A 23396-nucleotide genomic window follows, 5' to 3' on the forward strand; every position below is an offset into this window, starting at 1 on the left:
GTGTGTCCCACACTGCACCCACCACTGTAAACCCCCAGCTGCCCTACTACTGGTTCTTATCAGCCATCACACCTTAAAGCACAGAAGGTGTGTCTAATATTAGCCAGGAAACGTCGTGGAGAAGACCTGGACTTTTTCAGCTAATCGGTATTAATAACTTCCTATGTTTGAAGACAGCCCATAGGAAATGCAGCCTGACTCATCTACCCTGTAATTAGATGAACTCCTCGAAAAAGTGCAGGTGGCTGTGCCACAAACGCACATTAGCCAAGGTGCAGAATATGCTCCTGACCAAAGGGCAGATAACAGCAGCAATAATTTCCTCCACTGATATAATATAAAAAAGCAATATTTCTGACAGATTTGGCATGTGGCTGAGGTTGGAAAGTCAAGCAGTCGTTTTCTTTCTCTCTCTTACCTCACTCAAGGGAAATCTGTAATATGCGCAAAGCCTTGATTTATTTTTTACACTCTGGCATATTACTGGAAAATAATTATGAAATAAAACTTAATGAAAAACAAAAGATATTTAGGCCTATTTTTTATATAAGTTATACCTAAACTGTGATTCTTACCAAAGATATTTGTTTCCTGTGTTTTTTCTCCTGCCAAGTTCAGCCATATATCACTTTTATGTATCTGAAGGCCATGGTGTAATGCAATATGAAGCTATGAATGGGATAAAGTTACATATTCTCCATTGATTTTCCATTGTATCCATTATCTTTAATGCTGGAATGCAGGTTAGTGCAAGTGCCGGAAGCCTCTGCACCTCGGCTGGCTGCTGGCTCATGAAATCCATCCCCAGGGGGCAGATAAAATCAGCTGCAAGTTGCAGAGAGGAGACAGGAGTTCCCCAAAGTGTCCAGCTTAATGGGGGAAGCGGGTAGGACAGAGAGAGGGAGAAGGTAGACTCAGGGAGGGGGACATGAGAGGGGCTGGGAGGAAACCAGAAAAGAGCTGGAAGTAAAGGCAGGGGAAGGAGAAGAGGGGGAGAAAGAGAGAAGGACAGACCTGCCACATCAGTGAAAAATTGCTTTCTGCATGCTTAACGAAAGAGGAAGAGAAAGCTCTGTAGTCCATGATGCTGCTGCAAAGCCCCCCAGGCACCACCAACATCTCTGCCCAGCAGAACAGCAGAGCGACAGCCAAGGGGGCTCAAATGCCATTGTTTCCCAATCCCAGTTCTTGCAGAAAGCAAGCTGAGAGCTCACTGCCATTGCTGCTCAGCCCCGTGGGTCCAGATGGGTAAGGAGGGTGTTTCCAGGCAGCACTGGAGCTGGCCACCACGGCAGATCAAACCAAAGGCTGAGCATCAGCCCTGGGATGTGAGGAAGATGAGTTGGACAGAAGGATGCAGCTGGATCGGGAAAGCAGGATGCTCGGGGAGGGTTGTCGCCCAGATGGGCCCAATTGCACTGGGACTAGATGTTAACACTAACTCTCTAACAAGCTTCTCAAATCACATTTTTTAAGGCCATGTGTTAACAGAAAACAACTGTTCAAATTTAGCAAGTTCCAGCAGCACTTTCACCCTTGTTCCTTCTGGGCCGCAGGAGTATGAAACGCCACTGCCACTTCATTTTTCATTCCTCTCACAAAGGGGTAGAGCTGTTAGTCATACAAGTGGTTGCCTTGGACAATCCCACGCAAGCAATCCCAGCAGGATTTCCCCATGTGTGACTAACTGCTCCTCCTGGGAGGCCAGAGATTCCCACTGGGAAGGTAAAGGACCCCACATTTTAGGGGCAGAGCTGTCTGTAATCTTAACTCCACAGCCACCACTGCTGCTCCCACAATGTATTTTTAAGATCAAAATCCTTCTGCAGGACAGGTGACCTGCTTGTCTCCCTCCAGCCTTTACTACTCTGGCTACTCCTGTTGACATCTGTGACAAATTTGTGATCGATGAAACCGAGCTGTGACCAACACAAAAAATCTTTTAATTTTTTTTAACCCTGCCAGATTAATGGGCAGGTGTTCCTTGGGAATGCTGTTCACCAAGAGCCAGCTCTGCATGACTTCATGGGATGACATTTCTGGAAGGAACATCTCATCCCAGCTTACCTTGAAGCACATCAGCCACGGACAAGACACCTCGTGGCACCTACAACCTTGGGGACAGAGCTTAGGGGCCTTCATGCAACTTTTCCTTCAGTTATTTGGCCTGGTGGTAGAGCAGGGGCTCAATCTGACAGAGAGCGAAACCTTTCCGGCTGGTTAAAGAGAAAACTGGTCCCTTGTTTTGGTATTTTCACAGGGGGATAGCCCAAGCCAGGCTCTGTCCCGCCGGCCCCCCTGGCTGTATGTGTGTGTACGTGCATGTGCAGCACAGCAGGACCCCTTTTCTCATTTAAACAGCCAATTAAAGCCTACTTTGGCACTTAGCACATGACATCAACTTGCAGTACTTAAGCTGCCTAGCACAGTGTGAATTTAATTTGATAAAGGGGCAGCTAATAAAGATCTTGGAAGGCTGGTTAAAGTTCATTAAGCCTTTCCTTTCAAGGTACACTTCCCTCCAGTGCAAAGGCTTGTGTCTACTTTTTTTTTCTTTTTTAAAGCTGTGTTATATCCTGCCACCAGAAAAAGGTGCTTGTGTCACATCCCGACAGGGTATATTTAAAGTCTCACTGTCAAAGTCATGGCAGGCCTTGGTTCTTTGCCCAGGAATGTGCAGAAAGAAAAATAAAAGCCTTTTTCCCTGACTGCAGGGCGAGGAGTGCAGTGTGTGTTAGTGCAGGCAGGCTCCTGGGAGGGGAATGGGCTTCTGTCACACTGAGCTGCATTCATCCTCCTTCTCCTGAGCCATCCGTAATTCCAGATGGATTTCATAAACAGATGAGGAGGCTCCTCTGAGTTCACTGGTTTAATGAAGCCCGTATGGCTGACTCATGTAATAAGTATTTAATCATGTTGATGAAAATCATTTTAAAAACTTCCACCACACACAGTGCCTGTTCCCCACTCAGCCATGGAGCTGATAACACAACAGCACAGCCCAGGAACCTCCGTTTTCCAGAGCCTCTCCAGGTGCCTGCCTTGACTTTCATCAGAGACTTACACTTGCATGCATTGTGCAGTGCCACCTTCTAACAAGGACCCGTTCACCTTTGAAAATACTCTTCAAATCACCCACTGAAGTGCCACAAAAAGAATTTTTTTTTTAAGCCCCACATTTCTCATGCAGCTGTTTCAGAGGTCACTCAAGGGTTAACACCGTGGTGTTTATATCTTCTCATTAGTTTCTGTTTGTGCTCACAAATGCCCATGACTTAAAAATTTGCTGTGCTTAAGTGGTCTCCACTTGTAAACAGAGAAATGCCACAAAACACTGCAAATAGTGAGTCATCTTGGGTGGAAATTATTGCTCTTGTCAGCAGAGGTCATTATCAGTGACAAGAAGGACATGGGCCTTCATCATTTCCAGAGCATGGACCTAAATGAACACATGTAAGACCATCCACCCTGTGGCACCTGGTGGTCCACACAGTTTCAGTAGGTTTCAGGCTAGCTCCCAAAAGTCACTCCTCCTCCTCTCCTCCAGAGAAAACCTGGAGTTGATGGTCCCTTCCAGAGCAGGCTCCACGCAGAGGGTGGGGGTGACACTCCCTGGGGGCCTTACACTTGTTCTCATGTGCTATTGTCACCCAAATAGTCCCACGTGAACTAGAAGACTCAATGTCAAGATTTGAACTTATTCCTTTGGGGAACAAGGTCCACAAATCAGTACTTGGGGGGCCGGGAAGGGCTGGAAAAGTCAGTGAGGTCTGAGAGCAAGAGAGGCCACCTTGCGTGGGCTGTAGCACTGAGAAAGTTCAAGGTGCTCTGCCAGGTACTGAGTTTTTCCCCATGGAAGGCTGAAGAAATAAACATTAAGTTCAGGGCTGGATTCATTGTCATGTTTGCCCTTACCTGTACAACTTTAAATCAGTGTCCAGCAAGTCCAGTCGCTTCTTCTGAGATCTCTGGGAAAAGGAAGACAATGGATCCCATAGTGTCCTGCACAGGCTCCCAGCAACAGACAGAGAGAAGCATCCCTTGTTTTATCAGCATGAAATTTTGTGGATCAGTCCAAACTTGTTGAATTAGATTTAATATTAAGTGTTGTGGGCAAGGCCATTCGAATACCTTTGATCTGTAAGATAATATTTTCCAAAATCTAGAAATGTTGAAAGGAGAAGGTATGTTCGCAGTATGTTATCAGTTTCAAGGTTTCTTATATCCTGACAAGGAAAAGGCTTATTTTATGACATGAGACCAGACAAAAATTCCACTTTGTGTCATTAACAGTTAATTTACTTTTATAAGCAATTTATTTTTCAAATCACTGAAACACAGCACAGTGTTCATGGCTTCAGAAACTGGGTTTGTTTTAATTTCCTTACTTCACTTTACAATAGCCATTTTTCACTTCTAAACATGCAGATATGTTGAAAAGATACAGAAAGCTGACTGTGATCCTCTTTCATCCACTTACAAAGAGTGTGCCCAGGAATTACCCCATGCTTTCTGATTGAGATGCCCTTCATGCACAGTAGCTGCTGTTAGAGGTGTTTGTGTTTTGGTGTTTAAGTCTTCAAGACAGGGAAGTTTTGAAGACTGGGAAATCTTCTGGTTAACTTCTTTGACTCATACTGCTCTAGCACCGAGATTTACACAGCTCCAAGTAAAGGGAGTGTTATGGTCCTTAGAGGCTTGATAACAAAATCCAGAGTTCACTTTACACAAACGCTTCATCCTCCTGTTTGTGAGCTTACGAATTTTGGAGCAGCAGGATCAGACTCTGCAAATGCAGGAATTCTGTACTCCTTCTAGTATCTCACTTCAGAGCACCTAATGAAGATGTCACCGAGTCTTTTCAGGGGAGCACCTTAAACACAAAAACACTGGAACAATGCAAAGGTCTCAATTTCCTTGGTTATGACTTCCAACTCCGGAGCTAAAGGACACCAAAGAGAGAGCTTAATGCCTATAAATCATGCAGTGTGAACTGATTCATGACTCAGACGAGGTGCCCAAGCCCCTAAAGAGTCAGGAGAACAACCCTTTAAAATACAGTTTGATACTATTGCTGGAAACTTTAACCCACTGGCTTCACACTCAGGAGGGTTTAAGCTGCAAATGGCAGGAGAGGATTTATGTGTTCCCCTGAAAAAAAATACGTCAGGGTAGGAAAACTTGACCCGACGGTTTTGAGACGTGCCTGCCGTAAATAACCAGTTGATTGGCTGGCCTGTGAAGCCATTAGCGGGCGTGAGGTGCCTGTTGGGATTCAGACACCGCATAAAATGCTGGAGGTGCCAGCAAAATGAACACGGCAATTGGCTACGCAGTCGTCTTCCAGCAGAACTGCCCAGGAGGGCCCACGGAAAATGGAGCGGTTTTTATCCCACTCACTCGGCACCAAAGCTCTGGAAGGGGATTGTGAGTGGGATCCAGTCTGTCGTGGGCACAGGGGGAGGAGAAGAGAGATAAAATGACCACGTTGTGCTTGGGCAGTAAATCATCTGAAAGAGCAGGAGTGTTTCAAATGAAGTTGGAGATCCTGCCCTGACAGGTTGCAGACGATGAATCTTTTCTGCTGTAAATCACCACAGCTGCCAAGTGGCACTGGTAGATCTGAGCTAACGGGGCTTTCCACTCCCTGAAAAGTGGCAGCAGCAGTTACAGGAGAAGGGAATTTGATGACTCAGATCACAGGCTGTCAGGAGAGAGGGCCAGAGGTTGTTTTGGTTGGACTCAGTGATCCTTATGGGTCCCTTCCAACTCAGCATACTCTGTGGTTCTGTGATACTCTCTGAGAATGGGCCATTTTTACCTTTTCCATCCCAAAAATGCATGTGATGCTCCCATCTTCACTCCCACTGCTGCAGCCACACTTTGTGGACTTGGGTTGATCTTTTTGCACTGTCCCACCCCGATGGAAAGGGAAAAGGTAAGAGCAGTTGATGTCCCCTGGAGCAGTGCCTGACAGGTCTTTCATTCTGAAGAAGAACTGGCAGTAGGAAGCAGAGCAGACATGATGCTGGTCTACTGCAGACACTCATTTACACCTTTCTTAGACACCTACACATTGCAAATGAGAGGAACCTGGGTGTAAATGGCTACATAAACAGCAGGGTAATGATGAACCAGAGCCAGTTCCTCAGGGAGGCTGCGGCTTTGGACATTACCCTCAAACAAGCAAAGGTGGGACCTTGTTCCTGCATCAAACATGAGATGAGAAGTGATGAAAAAAGTGGGGAAAAAGAAATCAGTTAAATATTTCCTATCTTTGGAGTATGGAGAGAAGGGGGGATCACAGCTCAGATAGGGTGTCTCTGCTATGAAGATGAAAAGAGAAGAGAAAATCAAGGGAGAGGGATTTTGTATGTAGAAAACACAGAGGAAATGCTGACAAATACTTTGAATTTATTCTTTTTTTTTTTTTTTTTTAGTTGTTCCTCTTCTGAAATCCACCTTAGGCAAGTGATTGGAGGCAAAAAGCTATTGGGATCTTGCTTCTGTTTTGCAGGCAGTAGCTCCTTAGATTTCATGGGTTTGTCATATAAATTAGGAAGATAAGAATTATCATCTTTAATAAGAACAGGAGCTCAACATCTCACCTCTTACAGTAGTCAGTAATAAATGCTTTGGAAACAAGTGTCAGAAAGGGAAAAGCAGTTGTCCCACACCCAGCCAGCTTCCAGCCCACAGTAGTTTAGAGTCTTCAGAAGACAGATGCTGTATTCATATGGCTTCTGCAGTGAACAGGCACTGTTTGTGCTGTTTTCCATCAGTTTGGTTAATCCTATCCTTGGAAAGCTTTAGCCCCCACAACACCACTAGCAAGGTGTTCTGCAGTGCCATGAAGTCTGGTAGAAGAGAGAGTGGAGGGGCAGACACTGATCTCTTCTCCTTGGTAACCAGTGTCAGGACCTGAGGGAATGGCCTGAAATCGTGTGAGGGGCTGTTTAGGTTGGATTTTAGGAAAAGGTTCTTCACCCAGAGGGTGGTTGGGCACTGGAACAGACTCCTCAGGGAAGTGGTCACAGCACCAAGGCTGCCAGAGTTGAAGAAGTGTTTGGACAACGCTCTCAGGCACATGATGGGATTCTTGGGAATGGTGCTGTGCAGAGCCAGGAGTTGGACTTGATTATCCTTGTGGGTCCCTTCCAACTCAGGATATTCTCTGATTTTATGATAGTTCCTTTTGCTTCCTTTAACCTTGCTGTCTGGCAAGTGCTTTAGGCACCATCTAGTCCTGGTTTTATGGGATAAAGTGGATAATGGCTCCTCGTTCACTTCATAAGTACTGATGGCTCAGCCCACATCCCCTCCTTGCTCCCTTCTTTCCAAGTGTCTTACTCTCTTTGAACTGCCCATTTTTTGGAAACCTAACACTACACTTTGGACAAATATTTTGCTACAGGAGAGAAAGTACTTGCTTTTGGAAGTGTCATTTTAATACACACAGCACAAATATTTATAAATACATACCTGAACACAGACAGGGCACTTGTCAAAACACATTCAAAGGATACCTAGGTTCTTTCATGTATTACATACTCAGAGTGAAAATAACCAGCTATATTTAACCCAGATCCAAGCCCAGACTAAATTATTTCAAAGGTCAATTAAAGAACAGAAAATATCACTCACTAAGAGACAAAAAGCTCCCATTCATCTGCAGTTCCAAGAGCTTTCACGGAACTAAAGCACAGGATGAGAAATCGTAATTAGGTACCATTTCATATGAAAATCATTGACAACTCCAAGTTCTATACCTGCCAAGACCTGAATTCAGATGACTGCATTTGGCCTACAGCAGTTGATGGAAACTCCATCACTCACCACGCTGATGTAGTTGTTTGGAAACCAACGGCCCCTGGCAGGGAAAACACATTTCAGCTTCTGTTGAATGACTGCACATGTGAGGAGCAGGAGAGGAGACAGACCAATAGCCAGTCCTCAAATTCGGATTATGTTTTGGCTGGTGCTTAAAGTTCAGGTCTGAGGCCAAGTGGAGGCTAGAATTCAGCCTGCAATGTAATCCTGAAATCACATGGGCTCTTCTGCTCAGGTATTGGACTTGGTGGCAGCGACCTGGGGGTATTTTCTCCCTTGAGATTGTGAGTCCGACGATTTGGCTGTGCTCGCTGCATTCCTGTTCTTTGGCCCTGTGTGAGACAGTTCTGGAAAACTCTTATTTGACCACAACTGGAAAAGAAAGAGAGAAAAAAACACCCCAAGCCAAAACCCACAGATCAAATCTGTAGGACGAGTTTGAACCACAGAGCTCAGTCTTTCACCCTGACAGTCTGCATGATCTCAGCACAGAGATCCCACAAACAGCAGAGGGAAGTGCTTGGGGAGCTGAGCTCCTGCTTCCATCACCCAGCCCGAGCCAGCAGGCGATAGCAGTCCGACCAGGAGAGCAATGAACACAGCAAGCCAAATCCCTGAAGAAACTCTGGGATTTATTCACTTTGGCTGCTTGGAAAAGCTGTTTCCAGAACTTTACTCAACACCTTCCTTCAACCTCAGAACACCTCCTTGGGTAAACATAATCACCTTCCAGGCCTGGGCCTTACACAGAACGAGATCACTCCACACAGGGATGATATTTAGCGCAGGTCACGGTTTTAAACGCCATCAAAGATCTCTGTAAGGTCATTCATGTTTCAGCTTTGCCACCAGCCCCGAGGTGAGGACACCCCAGCATGGATCTGTGATGCATACCAGAACATTGGTGCAACAAGAAGGAACAATGGCCCAGCTCCATTTCTTGTGTAGTCTGCAACTTCCTAACGCGTCTGACACACCGGGAACCCACGCGCAACGCGGTGATGGAAAACTTGGAGACCAAATGGAAGCGAAGAAAAGCCCTTGGTGTAATTTTACAGCGTGTGAAAGACTTAAAGCAAGAAACACAACCAGATGCCACAAGGAAAGTACTTTCGATTAGTTCTGCTTTGTGTTATACCTACTGATGAAAAATAAAAACAAATTCATTCTGTCAACAGCTCTATCTATAGCATAATCCTTAAATGAACTCATCCGTCAAACCGGTCTCCTCTGGCAAAACATATTACAATCCCTGTTTCTCAGCTGTGGGAATCAATCATCTCTTTCCCAAACCCATTGGTCAACATCTTAAGAACCCAATATATTTTTATTGCGCTGAACAAGCCAGTCACAGGGCACTAACCTCACCACACCACCTATGTACAAAGGCCTCATGTATTAGCAGATTCGGTGATTCCAGAGGAACTATTTCCCCGTAGAGGTTACAGGGTAAATATGCCTGATCTGGAATAAATGCAAACCTCAGCCTTCTTGCCCCAGCAGCGTATGTGGGATGTGCTGCTGCTCACAGCTGGGCAAAGCAAGAGCACTGAGGAACAAACCAGATTTTTTCTGGGTGGACAGTTCAGGGAGTGATGTTTGAACCAGGAGACACAGACTTGCACTTTTCAGCCAAAGCTGATGGCTCTGTTGAAGCTGCGACAGAACCACCCCACCAAAGTGCTGGCAGCATTCAGCAGCATTTGCAGTACTTCTGAGTGGCAAATGTTCCCCATCCTCCATGCAGGAGGACCTTGAAAGGGGGTGATCTCTTCCCAGTGCTCTGAAGCTTGCTACTACTCAAGAGCATACTCTCCTTCCAGCAAAGGGACCTTGTGAGAGGGAGACCTACTCTCGCTCCTGTGCTATCATTGGAATTGCACAGGCACAGCCATACTCCATCTTGGATGTACAAAGGGATGTAGGTGTGGGGGTTCCCAAGGGTTTTGGTGCCCAACCTCCCACGGGAGGCCAAGAGGCAGAATTGGTCGAGCTGAGATGATACAGGAGAGCAACTTTTTACATGGGCAGATAGTGATAGGACAAGGGGGAATGGTTTTAAAATAAAAGAGGTGAGATTTAGAATATTGGGAAGGAACTCTTCCCTGTGAGACACTGGCACAGGTTGCTCAGAGAAGCTGTGGATGCCCCATGTCTGTGAGAGTTCCAGGCCAGGTTGGATGGGGCTCTGAGCAAACTGGTCTAGTGGAAGGTGTCCCTGCCCATGGCAGGGGGTTGGAACAAGGTGATCTTTAATGCCCCTTCCAACCCAAACAATTCCAAGATATGAGCTGTGCTCTGCATGAGCCACATCAGGATAGAATGGTCAGAGAACAACCTTAGTTACAGCTACTAAAGGCTGAAATGTGCCTCAAAGTCATCCTTGAAATCCCATTTCCCAGCAAGACTCACTAGTGCTGTGAGCAGACACAGTTGGTGCTTTTGGCCTCACAATACTGGCTGATAGAAAAAAATCCATTAAAAGTGAAATGCAACCCCGGGTGTTTCTTGCAGATACATTGGCTTAGAAAGGCAAACTGCAGCAGTGGTTTTACCTGAGGTAACCTTATGAAAGCTTATTACTTAGCTGTATTTTAACTAATGAAGTGGCAACTTTCATGAAATTTACTGGGAATCCCTCAAAATAATTTATGACACAGACACCAGTGCAGACATCTAAGGAATTTTGAGCAAAGCATATCAAGGACACCCTGATCTTACTGTCCCAGCAACAGTACCAGCTACCCTTGGCATTGCAGGAGCAGCAATATCTGACTGATAATGTACTGGTCCAAGATAAACTTCCAATCATCTCCCATGGATTTCAGTTCCCTGGGATATTTGAGAAATTTTTGCTTCTGGGTGTGAAAAGTTTTGATGCAAGCCTTGGCAAGAAGCCAAACCTTTCAGAAAGCTCTGGGTAACATTTCCCTGAATTCTTGGGTGCAAGCAAAATGGCAGAGGACTCTCCCCACCACCAAACTGATATCACCAAAGTCTCTTATTGATGAGCTTGGATCAACAGGAAAACTGCACAGTGAAATAAACACTGCAGGAAGGTGACTAATTAATGAGGCTTAAAAAAAAAAAAGAAAAAAAGAGAGAGAGAAAAAAATAATATTTTACCCACATTTTCAACAATATCAGAGTTTATGGAAAGGCTGGGCTACCAGCAGCTTGGAGAAGAGCAAGGTACGTCCACAGTGTGGCAACCCACCTCTTTGGGGATAGAGACTGACCACGGCCAAACTCAGGAGAACTGTGTGCCCACTTCATCAGGTGCTACGTCTCCATCACAGGAGAACACTGAAATGTCCCTTTGGTGCATACAAATATCAACAAATTTCACTGCAGAAAGCAGCAAAGGCAACAGGACTCATCGCTTGGTGTGGATTTTGACAGCTCAGACGTATTTGTCCAGGCCTTCCAAACCTGGCCGGCCTTGGTGCTGGGCCTGGCAGCCTGAGGAAAAGGAAGGGAGGAATCTGAGCTGAAATCAAAGCCAGGCTTCCCTGAGGAACAAAGCCACAGCTCCTGGGCATGTGTGCCCATGGGAAATCTTGGGGGAGACAGGTGCCTGGCCCATGTCCGTGCACAGGGACTGACAGGGGTTTTGTCAGCGAAACGTCTCCTGTACCAATACCCTTGGGAGGAAACAAGAGTTGCCAGCAGAGCTGGCCAAAAAACAAAGCAAATGAGGCATGTATCACTGGAGAGTCAAATAATCCCTGTGCAGCAAACAAAGTCAAGCTCGAGGAATGAAAGCTCCCGGCTGGCAGGTGGTGGCTGCTGAGGGCACATGTGCTGTGGGACCAGCCTCTGGAAAGTCATCTGCTGTTCATCTACCCTAAACCCAAAACCAACCCTCCCAAATCCCTTGGCATCACCATGGGGAAGCAGCCTTGGTATCTTTCCTTTGTTGGAGGAGACACACACACACACACACACACACACACACACACACACACACACAGAGCTCCCTACAAGCAGCAGGACGTTGTGTTTAGCCCTGCCCAGGAGCTCATTCCCTTCCTTATGGAAGGACCTGCTGTAATTCCCCGCTCTGCACAGTCGGCTGAGGCCACCTGCTTCTCTTCTCACTGGCTCATTGTTCAAAAGCTCATTTGTAAAAGGAGTTGAAAGACCTCACCAAATCCAAGTATCCAAGACCTTGATCCAGCCCCAAGCTCTGCTCCTGAGCTGGCGTTGAGCACCATGAGATTTTTCACAGCAATGTATTGAGCATGCCTTGGCTGTGCTCTTGTGTGTCCCAGACATGTTTTACAATCACAAGAAGTAAAAGGATTTTTTCTTTTAAAAGACTAAATTGTGGCAGCTAGCATGGCCTCAGAGCCCTACAGCCTTTATATGATGATCAGGCATTGCTAATTCTTTAGTTCATACTGCAGTGGTCAAAACTGGCAACATGGCACAGTTTTGCTGCTTACCCTGGGACTCCAGAGTCAGATTTTGGCACAGACCAATAAAAAAATAACAACCAAAACCACATCAGTGTCAAGCAGATACTTGAATTCTGAAGGAGACAGTCTGTTCTGTTCAAGGAAAGGTGACAAATACCCTAAATGTTTTCAGAAAGAAAAAAATAATTATTGAGACAAGGCAGGCACAGGAACTAACATCAAATCCAGACCCTGTTGGGATGAGCTGCCCCCCAACCCCAGGTATTCTCTCCTGCTCTCCTCTAAACCCATTGACAGAAGGGCTTGGGGGGGGCTCTTCCTGGTAAGAGACCACACTGCAGAACCCTTGCCCTCACTGTCAGGACATCTGTGTTCCCAAACCCTACATCATTCTGTCCTTGGGGAGCTGCCCTGAACACTTGTGCCCTTCACACCCCTGGGATGGCGATCACCAGCACTGAGACAAGCTATAAATATTCCTCCCAAGCTTCCCCCATCACTCAATCCTGTGGCACCCCGGCAGTGGCCACAGCCCTTGTGGAGCAGCCCACAGTGCCAGGCCGTGTGGGAGCACCACCTGCTTCCCTCTCCCAGCGGGATGCCCACGGATGCTCCAAGTCCCGGGGGTGACAGGGCATCCCGCAGGCTCTCCCAGAGGCACCGGCAGATTAGCAGCTCTATTTTTTCAAGCTAATGCTCTCCCACCCCCTCCAACTTCATTCAACCTACAAGAATTTGAGAGAACTTGGCAGGCCGGGCAGGACCTATATATAAAACCCAGTGGCCATTTCGTCAAACAAACCCCGATGAGCAAATGGCCTCTGTACCTGGAATGCGGGTTCATGGAAGTGACAGGTCAGCAAAGCAGCTGCCTCTTTCCTCCCAGCACAATGGGGATACCAGAGATGCCATCAGCACGAGTTTTTTCCTACCCTGCTGTGCACTAAAAAGAAATTATTCTAGGAACATTATGGAGCAGGGGAGTAAAAATAGACATGCAGGTTCAGCAAATGGCTCTCTCCGCTCCTTGTGATTCCACCTTTTTTTTTGCTGAGAATAGAAAGAAAAACAGTTGTGCCACCCTGTTAAACTCTGCTTGCTCAGCAGCTCCAGACAATGACACTTGCTGCTTTCCAAGCATGTTTTAAAAATCCTTCTGGCAAACTGGTTGCTTGTGTGGTGTCAATTAAACCAGAAAAGATGAGCCTTTAACCAGACCAGCCTGGGTGGGACAGGTCAAAAAACTTGCTGCAATGGCCTCAGGTGAAGCTCAGTTTTGCTTATCACTACTGGCAGGAGCAAAGCTTAACCACATGGTAAAGAAAGTTGGAAGTAAGGTTTGCTTTGTTCCAGGATCTCCTGCCTGGAAAGCCATCTCTGAGCTCCACACATGTCCCTGCACCAAGGCTGGATGGGAGGCAGCTCCCACTGAAGTTTTTTTGTCTTGGTGAAGCTCAGAAGAGACCAAACCAGCTGGAGCTGCTGGGATGCATCACAAAGCCCTGTGGCTGCTCTGCCCATACAACCTGCCCATCACAGAGGGCTGAGAAGTGACAGTGGTTAAATAATCCCAGCATTAATGCTGGTGGGGTCATTTCAGTGGTGCGGCCTGGGAGGTCCCAGGCTGGCACTGGGAACATCCCCCACCCACTGAGCCACCCTCTGTGGCTTTTTTGGACCCTTGGAGGCAAGCAAGCGTGTTTATGTCCAGCTCAGAAGGGGCTGGGTGACAGGCTTTGACCTCAGGCTCTCCTCTGGTTTCCTTGAGGGAGGAGGATAAGGCTCCAAGATGGGTCACCACAATGGGACCATCGTGGAGGGTGAGGGCAAGCCAGGCAACCGTCACAGGGAGGCACAGGCAGTGAGACACAGAGGGTGACAGAGCAGAGGGGCTGTGTCCCCCTTCCAACCCCACAGACCCCCCTGCACAGCAGGGATGGTGCCACATGCTTTTAAATGGACTGTCATGTCAGCAAAACACCACAATTTCAAGAGACAACCCAACAAATCCTTCCTCACCTTGCTCCTTCCTCCTCTCCACCTTCCTCCTTCCCTGGGGGGCAGAAGGGCTGGGGAATTTCTGTGCCGTGGTTCCTCTGCTGCTGGAGCAACCTACAACAGTTCTGTGGCTGCTCCAGAACCAGCCTGGTTGTGTCAGAGCCCAGCCCGGGCAGAAGGAGGTCCTCTTTAGGGGCTGGATCCTGAAGACTCTGGCATCATTGAAAAGCTCTGGCATTTGGGCTCCTAAACACTTTCTGGGCCACAGGACACCACCAGAAAAGGAGACTGACCCTCAGGTGCCCATGTCACCTGCTTGTGCCCCTTATCATCACTCAAAGCCCCTGGGCTGGCACAGGACAACAGAGAGCTTTTAAATTCACCGAATCACAGACAAAACCTCATGTGTTTTCCCAGGCAATGCCCGTTGGACTCTCTTTTTTCAACCTTTTCAGTCAAGCACATTCCCTCTGTGGCACAGAAAGGGACTTCAATCCTCAGCTTCCCGAGAGGTCACTTAACAGCGAGCTGGAGGGACTGGAGGGACAACAAGGAATTTTAATAGAAGGCAAATTAAGCACTTTATAAGTCAATTCCAAATAGATTTATGCTGCCAAGGCTGCTCTGCTACCCTTTCACAGTGGAAAGGTCCCTTAAGAAAACACCTTCAAAGGACCGTTCCAACTCTCCTTGAAGCCAGGAGAGGCAAATCATGCGAGTTAAAGCTGGGGCTAAAACGTGCTCAAAAACCTCAAACCCCTCAAAATCACCATTGCTTCCACAGTCTCCTGAATCCCAGATGCTGGAGCCTAATGGATAATGCTGAGCTATCAAAACATGAACGTACGTGGAGTTTCTTTATTCCCAGCATTACATTCTTTAAAGGAGTCCATTTCTCAGCATTAATGTTCATTTCAAAGCAAGGAATTTCACTCGGCCTCTCCCGGGACCCCTAAAGCCCCGGTGTTTGTATTCCACCCCTGCAGCAGGAGCGAGGGGTGGCAGGGAAGTGCTAAAGCCAAATGTTTCCCCCTTTGCAGGATGCTGGAGAATGTGCCGCGACACCTCCGCTCAAAGGGAACGGCCTTGTTTAGACAAGCCGTGGCAAACACAAAGTGCTGGCCCTGGTGGAACAGCTTCAGGGGCTGGAAGAGTGTTGAATATTGACTTTCAGAATCTGGGGGGGGGAGGAAATCTGTCCATGGTTTCCATGTAGTTCCAGCCTGAGGCTTTGCATCCCCCTGGGGAAATGTCATTCCTTGGCTTCTGACTCACCAAATTGAACTGTCGGATTAAGGAACGGAAAGGCAGATATCTTTGGCTAACACTTGGCAGCCAGGCCAAGACAATGTCTCTCCACCATCATTTGAGTAATCTCTCCTTGGAAAAGGACCAGACGAATGTTCCTGTTGCTCAGATGATTCCAGAAGAAACGTCTTGTAAACAGCAACAGAAACTGTGCCAGCAAATACCAAAAGGAAAACCATACCATTTCAACTACAATTTTGATCTGGCTCCAGTTGCAACACTTTAATGTGGAGCATTAAAAATTACCATGTCCATGCAGCTCCTGTCTCCCCACAGCTGCCAAGGAGCATCACAGACCTCACAGGGCGCACCTTGTTGTGGGATGCTGTCCCTCAAGCCATGGCCCTTCCTCCCTAATCCCATCTGGGATCACTTGTGCATGAGATCTGGTTGCCCTTGTTCTGTAACAGCTGAGGCTGCTCTTGCTCATCCCCACCTGGAGCCCTTTTTGATCCTTGGGAAGGGATGTGTCGTGGTAACAGCTGGCAACCCCAAAGTGCCAGAGGAATGGCTGTGTTTGCACTTCACTGGTCTCTGTGCCCACCAAATCTGAAGCAGCCCACTTTCCTGTGACAGGGTTAATGAATAAATATCAACTGATGCAAGGAAAGGGCTTTCAGCTCTTCACTCTGCCTCTCCTTACCACTAGTGCCTGGCAAACCATTGCCTGTGAGCAGGACCTCACTGTGCTGCACTGCTTCTGAGAAGAGCACACACTCCAGAGGGGCAAAAGGACCAGTGCTCTGCAGATGCAGCAATTTTGGGGCATAAACACCATGTATTGTCATCGAGATCAATGTGCATGGTGACCCGGTACTCAAACATGTCAACAACATCAAGAGGGCCCAGACCTTCCATCTGCACCCCTCACCCACATGTGATTTCACCTATAGCTCCCTGCACCTCTGAACTTCAAGCACTAAAGGACTTGGTCAGCACCTGGTCAGTGAGCAACAGTGTCAATGCCCCTGCACCCCTACCCAAAGCTCAGGAGTGAGGAGCCTCCTAGACCACCAATCAAAACAGACCAAGAGGAGGAGCAGGTCGGTGTTATTCCAGAACTTTGCCCCAGTGCCAAACACACCAGTCAGCAGGGAGCCTCCTCGGCACAGCTTCTGTCCAGGCTGTCTCTGTGCCCACGTCTGGTACCCACCAACATGCAGCTGGTTCTGCCTCACTGCTCAGGCTCTTCCAAAGCTTCACCGCAAAGGATCAAATACTGATTTTTATATTTGGAGAAAGACAAGCGGATTGTATGAGTGTGAACTGAGAAGTGAATAAAACCCATCCGTTCATTCATCTATCCCTTTAACAAGGGTGGAAGTTGTTCATCGAAATCCTGAAGCAGAACACGTGCCAGGAGCCATCCCAGTGCCAGATCTGTAGGATGCCATAAAACACGCAGGCTCCTTAAACCCTTCCTACAGGAGATTCACAGCCATGAGCTGGGGAAATGCTGTGCTAAGGCCCCACCTCTGGCCCAACGTGGTGGAACAGCAGAGTGTGACCAGAGGTGAGAATAAAGCCTGAGATTTTCATGGCCTTTGACTCCAGCCTTACAGGTTCTGCCCACATCCCAAATCTTCTCTCCATCCCTAAGCGTAAATCCCACTATCAAGTGGAGCTACCTGGGAGGCCGGGGAGAAGGGGCTCCCAGGAACACTGTCTCACTTCGGTCTGTGGAGCGGTGAGACGGGCTCCTGAAAGGCAACAGACTGGAACAACTGCCCTGAGCTTCCAAGGCTCATTAACTCTCTTTGGCCAGATCCCTGATTTGCTACATGATGCATGGAGCAAGAATTTCCACCCTCAAGGCTCGAGAAAAGCAGTTCACCATCCCGGGGCTGATCAGACACCGCACCGGCCTCCCCGTCCATCGCAGATACCCAGTGCCTTCGATTACATCATGCCTGAAACCTGGAATGCAGCTCAGATGGTGAAGGCATTAATGGCAGCAATGTAAAGACTCAACAATGCAAACCTTCCCAAGATGAACTGTCCTGACCTTCTCTGGGCTGACAATAAAAGTGTGACATCATGTGTAAACGAGCTTTAAATTCAAACCAGGTGCTGAGGGCTGCCTGGCGTCGGCGTCACTGCCGTGTGAGCGGTGCTGCTGCAGGCAGGAGAAAGGCTGAGCACAGACAGGACACACTTGACAACAACCTAGGTCTGGGCAGCTGGTGCAGCACAGGACAGAATTAGCTGGTGCTCTTTGGTGCCAGTTCCAGCTGGGGCAAACACCATTAGGTAAAACACAGAGCTGCTGATATTCATTTCCATGTGTGTGAGCGGTCCTACAGCTCTGGAATTGAGCCAGCAGCACAATAATGAGGAGTTTTTTCCATGTTTCCTTATATTCAGGACTCCCTCAGACCTTGCAAAGTGCTTGGAGCTGTACTCATGGGACACAGCTATTGGAGAGCACTGTGGTTTACAGTCAAAAAGCACATCCATCCTTCAGAGCCCTTCCTGGCCAGCCATCATTCCTCTTGCTGCTATTCCCTAATGGAATGGTCTGTCCTCCCTGCTTGATTCTCACCTTGCTGAACAAAAATGCCCTTCCTCAAGGGGTCTCCACGAGCCATTTTTCACCCTATTCTGCATTGCCAGACCAGCTGGTCACCCTCCTTCCACATCCCAGAGGCAGTGCCGGTACAGCACAGCCACAGCCTCCGGGATCACTTTTGCTGCCTTGTGTTTATAGCAGGGAGCAGATCAGAAGAGGCAGGTTTGCTGTCCATGAACCAACACCTGGGAGGACAAAACCTGCGGTTCTCGCTGGACAAGTTATTTTTTTGCATCCATTTCACCCAGGAACGATTTTTAAGAAGGATGCCCTTCCCCGGTGAAAGCGATGCTACATCCCGAGCTGGGGTGGCAGCAGCACTACTGCGGAGACAACACTTGGCTGTGTCACCAAACGGGCACGTTACACACAAAGCACAGATGCCAATCATTAGTTACACAAGTACTGTTCTTTATTTTCTGTTTGGCTTTTCTGGGGACACGCCTTGGCTGTCCCACGGCGAACCTGAGGCAAGGAGAACTCAAAAAGGAAAATCTATTGTACCACACAGAGGTTTGACACGAGCTGGGCAATTTTTACACACAGATCATTACGTGAATTTCTTTTGAGAATTCCATTTCCACATGAAGCGCGGCTGGATGATCACAACTGAAATGCAAATACCAAAAACACCACCACAAACTGCAGAAATTAGGCAGCACTTTTATAATACTGAAAATTCTCTCCCACTGGCAGTAACAGTAAACATATCCAAAGGTTTCTCTGTAGGCAGAGAAAATACAGTGATTGCTTTCAACATGAAAGTCAATTGTAAACCAACAATCTCAGGTAAAGTGTTAAAATAAATCTAACTGGGAAAGGAGTTCTACAACAACCAGTGTTACTCGAGCTCCTGGACTGATGTGAACTTCAGTCTTTAATCAGAAGAGCACATTAGGATGCCCACTACAGAAATATTAATTTCCATCTCCTTAAGTAGGGACATTTGGAAACAAGTTGATTTAATCTCGAAGTATTTTAAGTGATCCATTGATAAATATGTCTATCTCTATTTTTTATAGTAATATCAGTTTAAGCTGATGCTAATGAAAGAGCTTTATATTCTTCACAAATAATCCTCAAAATTAATTTCAGGAATTCATTTTAAATGAGCTGGGCCATATTGGCAAAATATCCACAGAGGTCACTAACCCTGCTCTAAAGAGAAGAGGACAGGACAGTTTGACTGTGTCTCAATTTTCACTATACAATTTCAAACAAACTCCTGCCACGAAAATCAATATATTAAGATCCAAACTGCTTAGAAACATGGGAATAAAAGATGAGCATTTGCCACAATGCAAAGCCCAGTTTCGAGGGCTGTTGTTTGTCAGTCTCCTTCCTGCCATGTTGGTTACAAAAGACACTCTCCACACCCAGCTTGCCACAGCCCAGTTGAAATCTGAGCAGCCTTCAAATGGAGAAGGGATGGAAACAGGAGAAACAGGGAAAATAAATCAAAGGCAACCAATGAATTTTCATCTCTTACATTGTTCTTCCTGCTCAGCTGGGGAAAGGGAACCTTGCCAAGGGAGCTCAGAAATGCTGCGGGTCCCTTCATCCATTCCTGTCCAGTCTTCGGAAAAGGTTAGAAAATGCCAATGACATGTAACAAAGCAGAATCACTGAAATTTATAAATCTGGAAATTTGGAAGGAAAAAAAATCCAGACACAAGAATAAAGAAGAAAATATTTCTCAGCATTTGAGTGAGCAGAGAGTTCCAGACTGGAGGCCTGTTTTCCTCAAAAAATTCATGCAAATACTCAGTTGTAGCAAAACACACACACAAGGCACAGAATGGCCATGGGAGATGTGAAGGATAAAAACAGTGTTCTTACTCTGCTTTTTTGTTGTGGACAACCCTCATACCTCCTTCTAAATCTGGCAACAGAAGTTCCTTCTCCTTCTGCCCCTCTCCCTCCCTCCATATTTTAAGTATTATAGAAATTTAGAAGTAGCAGCATTTCTAACTCCTTTTCAGATGAAGGGTAACAGACATCCTGTAACCCCCTGTGCTATCCCTTCTGCACCACAGCCAAAATGTAATAATAGAGCTCAGCAGAGCTGTGAATTGCTTCCATTCATCCTCACCAAGTATTAACTTCATACACTGGCATTCATCATTCCAAAGTCTACCTATCAGGGCAGTCAGTGGATAGCCAGGCTAGTTAGGATAATACCCAGGGATTAAAAACAATACTGTAGTGATTTCTGCAGCGTGACAGGAATCCACTGTAAAATTAACACTGCATTTCAGGTATTTTCTCAGTCACATTTTTAAGATGATGCACACAAACCCAGCTGCCTGGGGGCAACAGAGCATGGCAAAACTCAGCTTTTTCAGGGGGAGGAGGAAAGAGCAAAAGCTTAGCAAAGCTTTATCAACTTCTGTCCCCTCACAGATCATCTAAGTATTCAGAGTTAAGCCTTGTTGGTTAGTTTAAAATAAAGTGACTGCAGTGATGTCCTACAGGTACACTCCATAGTATTTATGAGAGCAGATAATAAATGAGAAAGAATTTCCATAAAAATTCTAATAAATACACTACCTAAATTCTAGTGTCTGACAAAAATCCCTGAGTTCATTCTCATCAATTTAAGGTCTTCTGTTTTCCTACGAAGTTTTGGTTCAGTCACACAGCAAATCACTCGCTGATGTACAGCTGTCATTGCTTGCTGAAGGCACACTTTTGTAAGGTACATATTTAGCTTTTTACAGTACTGCCAGAGATTCTCTGAGTGTCTGAATCCCTGTAGTGCAATGAAGCCCACGAGACACAGCTATCAGAGGGCAGCTACACCTGGTTATCAAGAGTTAAACAAGTTGGGAGAACTGCAACAATAAAGTGAAATTAATTTTTTTTTGGCAGATAACATGTCACACCTCTCAGTCATGTTGGTTTTCTGCTGGTTAAACAAGCTGACAGAAGCCACTGCCAGTGCTATAGAACGAGTTGGAAACCCTGGCCAAGAATGGACATGCTGTTTCTGGTACTGCCAAACTAGATGGCTCACCTGGAATCATAAAACCTCTATTAGAAACTTTATTATAAAAATAACTGCAGTATTTTCCAGGGATTCTTTTCTTTGGTAACCTACCAAAACTTCTGAGTTAGTTCCCAGGCCTCACCACACATGTCTGTTTCTATATTAAACCCCTAAGTAGAAGGATATTTCCAAGCAAAAAGGATTCCTGAGGCAGTACCAAGCTGCACCACCCGGGTGCTTTCAGGCCATCCATCAAAAATGAAAAGTATCTTATGGATCCCAAGAAAGCCAAGTGATCTGTTGGCATGAGAAATCCTGGTTTTCAGGCTCAGGAATAGAGAAGGTGATTCCAACTCTACTCTTTGTTGTTCCTTCCTATTAGACAGGTGAGGATCAAGCACATTTAATCAGGCTTTGCTTCCTTAGGGCAGGAAGGCTCTGAAGAAATTAGGCCACTTTAAAGCCATGAGATGCCACCTGACAGAAACAAATGTTAAAAACCTTACCAGGATACCAGCCACTGCTCCCACTCTACCCACAGGAGGACCTTTTTTGGGGGCACTCAATACTGTATTCAGCAAAGCCCAGCTGGTGTTGAAAATTGCCTTCACGTTGCATTTAGGGGGAAAAAAGGAATTATAAAGGACTACATGGAAGTTTATAGAGGTCTGAGGTAAAGTTCCACAAATGTATAATTTCCCTTTGTCTTCAACAGAGACAGATTTTCACCTTTCAAGCCCAAAACTTCTCTGACACACAACAGAACATAAAACATGGAAACACTCTAGTTCAAACCTGTAACACTTGTAAAAATGGGAATAAGAGAGAAAAAGAAGAAAGTCTTTTACTGGGAGAAATACTGAGGTACACTGAGCAGTATTCAAAAGCAGATACTAATTGAAAAATGTCTATTACTAGCTGCAAAATGAAAGTACTTCCTAATGCTACTAAAAGCTATTATGCTCGATGGGCAAAGCCTGCTAATTTAACAATTGCATCAGTATGATTCAAGTGTGCTGACACACAAAAACTGTATTTCAAAAAGCAATTAACAAATATTATCATGATGTGCCCATTAAACTGGGCTAAGGTAGCTCGTTTCTGGATCCATCTTAGGATAAATTAGGGTAAACACTTGGAATCAGAAAGTTCTTACTATGAACTGGCTGAAATACTGGAAATTATTCAAGCAATGGAAGTCTTGCACAGTTTAGGATAATGTGCACTATCCTAACTGGAAGTATCATGATATGCACATAATGACTGATATAACATCTGTTCACCTCGTTGTCTTTAAAGGGGGAGTTATTTCAAAAGTTCTACTTTTGTTCACTATCTGCCCCATAACCATTTTTGCACCGCAGAAACTCTCAAGAGACCTTTTTACCTGTCATTGTTACATCATTAAAAAACAGTCTGTCAGAACGGCAAAAACTAATTAATTATCTAGCAACTGAAGAGAGTGATTGCAGATTAAAGCAGGACCATCACAAACGTAGTTGAAAAGAGCATTATTTCTTCCACAGGCAGCTTTGGTCAGTGTTTCTTTAGGATGTCCAGCCTTCACTGCAGTAGTGTTGCCATGTCTCTGGTTCTTGCTGTCCTCCTGAAGCTCAGTTCAGACAGTGTCAACAGGCTCCTACTGATCAATCCAATTGTAAATTATCAGAACTAAACTCAGAAGGCCAACACAAATGCCAAAAATAACCAAGGCACATGCCTGTGAAGGAAGGGAAGCAAAAATTAATGTTTTGCTGGAGGAAGCATTTTACATGTCCAAGGTTTACGATCAATGATGACAAACCCCTGTAAGAACAGGTATAAATGGCATCTTTTAAAATAATCTTTATTATTTCAAATTCCTCAGTCTTCAAACACAAGGTATCTGCTTAGGGGGACACTAAACTAAGCCTGGAACAGTTTCAGTGGGAACTCCGGAGCAGTCTGGTTTGCCTGCTCACATTTATCCATCTGCACAAAACAAAAATTATTTTGCCCTTTGCAACTCTGAAGGACTTAAGAAACTGAATTTGTATTTTACTCAAAATGCAATTAAAATTACAATAGATTCTCCACATTTTTTTAATAGCCAGATGATAACAAAATTACCATTCAAGAGATAAGGCCCCAAGCCTGCTGGAATACTCCTGACTTTAAATGGTCAGAGGGCATCATGATTAGAATTTCTTTCAGATTCCCTGTTTTGTCAATACAAGAGCAGCCCTGTGATTTGTAAGAATGGCAGAAAGACTATACATAAACAGTTTGTCAGCATTTTGGT

General features: G+C 46.0%; 1 protein-coding gene and 1 long non-coding RNA gene across 3 annotated transcripts in view; one reads left to right on the forward strand and one right to left on the reverse strand.

The window, feature by feature from the left end:
• Window positions 1–5328: 5328 nt before the first annotated feature.
• Window positions 5329–8966, forward strand: LOC116788368. The gene is made up of 3 exons (XR_004357613.1): window positions 5329–5427; window positions 5877–5938; window positions 8671–8966. It is a non-coding gene; the product is annotated as an uncharacterized LOC116788368 (long non-coding RNA).
• Window positions 8967–18516: 9550 nt separating this feature from the next.
• The window catches only part of SLC38A6 (solute carrier family 38 member 6), a 41846-nt gene continuing 36966 nt past the window's right edge, over window positions 18517–23396 (reverse strand). For both annotated transcript variants that reach the window (XM_032692510.1, XM_032692512.1), the window contains exon 16: window positions 18517–22835. In XM_032692510.1, coding sequence (XP_032548401.1) covers window positions 22755–22835 — 81 coding nt within the window. In that variant the 3' untranslated portion in view covers window positions 18517–22754. The remainder of the gene's footprint in view (window positions 22836–23396) is intronic.

Source organism: Chiroxiphia lanceolata, chromosome 6 (assembly GCF_009829145.1).
Source record: "Chiroxiphia lanceolata isolate bChiLan1 chromosome 6, bChiLan1.pri, whole genome shotgun sequence".
NCBI lineage: Eukaryota > Metazoa > Chordata > Aves > Passeriformes > Pipridae > Chiroxiphia > Chiroxiphia lanceolata.